This window comes from Laccaria bicolor, genomic scaffold, assembly GCF_000143565.1.
Source record: "Laccaria bicolor S238N-H82 LACBIscaffold_52 genomic scaffold, whole genome shotgun sequence".
Lineage (NCBI taxonomy): Eukaryota > Fungi > Basidiomycota > Agaricomycetes > Agaricales > Hydnangiaceae > Laccaria > Laccaria bicolor.
Genome location: NW_001889923.1, coordinates 357,479 through 358,824, shown reverse-complemented (window position 1 = coordinate 358,824; position 1,346 = coordinate 357,479). Strand labels below are relative to the sequence as shown.

Here is a 1,346-nt window from a genome sequence, read left to right as displayed (position 1 = left end):
GCATGGTGAGTAAGGAGAAGTGACATCACAAGTCACAACGTGTGACCTTGCGGTATACATCGACGTTCAAACGTTCAAGTTCACGCTCCTGTAGCACTGTTTCTGATTAAATTTGTAGTCTATTAAGTAACTTTGTATTCATTACAGAGATTTGTACCTAATGAGAAATCTGTCCCCACAGTTATGTATATTACATGAAAGTATTTCATAAAATTGCCGCTTCCAGGGTTCAAATTGCAGGAGGGGTACTGTTAAGGATTACTAGGCCGCCGCCGGGAACGGGTTCGATTAGCTTCGAACTACAACACAATAAATTGGGCGCCATGACCAATGCCAAGTTCACAGGAAGGAATCTTCTTGTGTTCCTGGTGACAACTCAGTTTCCGAACTGAAATTACGGATCGACTGCGGCTATTATACATTAGACACCATTGACAATCTGCATGTTCTCGGGTGGGTGATGAAACTCTCGTTGTGCGAGCTCTGTGATCCCCTTGTCCCAAATGAAATGTACAATGAATGTATTCAGCATTCTAGGGATCATCTTGCCTGTATCCGCATCGTGGAATGGCTTCTGACCATCAACGTTAAACCAGTGTGTCATTCTTTTTGTCATTAGTTTCTCGCAACTGTTTCCTGAAGAATGAACCCAGAGTATTAAACTGTCTGCTCTTTGGACAGAGAAAAATTTGTAGTGTCTACTTTTCGGGACTACCAAAATTTTGTAGTTCACTGTTTGGGACTACAAAAACTACAAAAAATTGTATTATCTTCTTTTATCATTACAAAGTTTTGTAGTACCAGCTTTTTGAGACTACAAAAATTGTAGTCTCCTCTTTTTTCATTACAAAAGCTTGTACTGTTCAATTTTTTCATTATAAAATTTTATAATACCAGCTTTTTGAGACTACAAACTTTTGTAGTCTCAGAATCTTAGTGAGCGTGATCAGAGCGTGATCTTGAACTTCAACATCTACGTCTACAAATGAACAACGTCACAGAGTGTGACTCTGTGACGTTGTTCATCTGTTGGGACTCTGTGACGTTCCTTTTCTCTTCAACCCACAACTTCACCACCACTCCGTCAACGCCAACGACTCCACCTCACCACCACATCGCCGTCATACCAGGTCACGCAACCCACCACTGCAAAGAACCCTGGCTGCCCAAACCGACAACGACCGCCCAACAAACAACACACAAATGGCCACCGCCCACAAAAATCGACGACCAGCACCCACAAAAGTTGACGCACACACCCATGGCGCACCCACTGCAACGCAACAAGGATGCTGACGGTGCATGACACACAACATCGTCACGGAACAACTACAACCACCCCGGCA

General features: G+C 43.2%; 1 protein-coding gene across 1 annotated transcript; it reads left to right on the top strand.

Moving 5' to 3' along the window:
• Positions 1 to 460: 460 nt before the first annotated feature.
• On the top strand, positions 461 to 695 carry LACBIDRAFT_312529 (uncharacterized protein; the record flags this gene model as incomplete). The annotated part of the gene is made up of 2 exons (XM_001888207.1): positions 461 to 595; positions 654 to 695. 2 exons carry the CDS (start codon positions 461 to 463, stop codon positions 693 to 695), a joined length of 177 nt encoding a protein of 58 aa, XP_001888242.1.
• Positions 696 to 1,346: the final 651 nt, after the last annotated feature.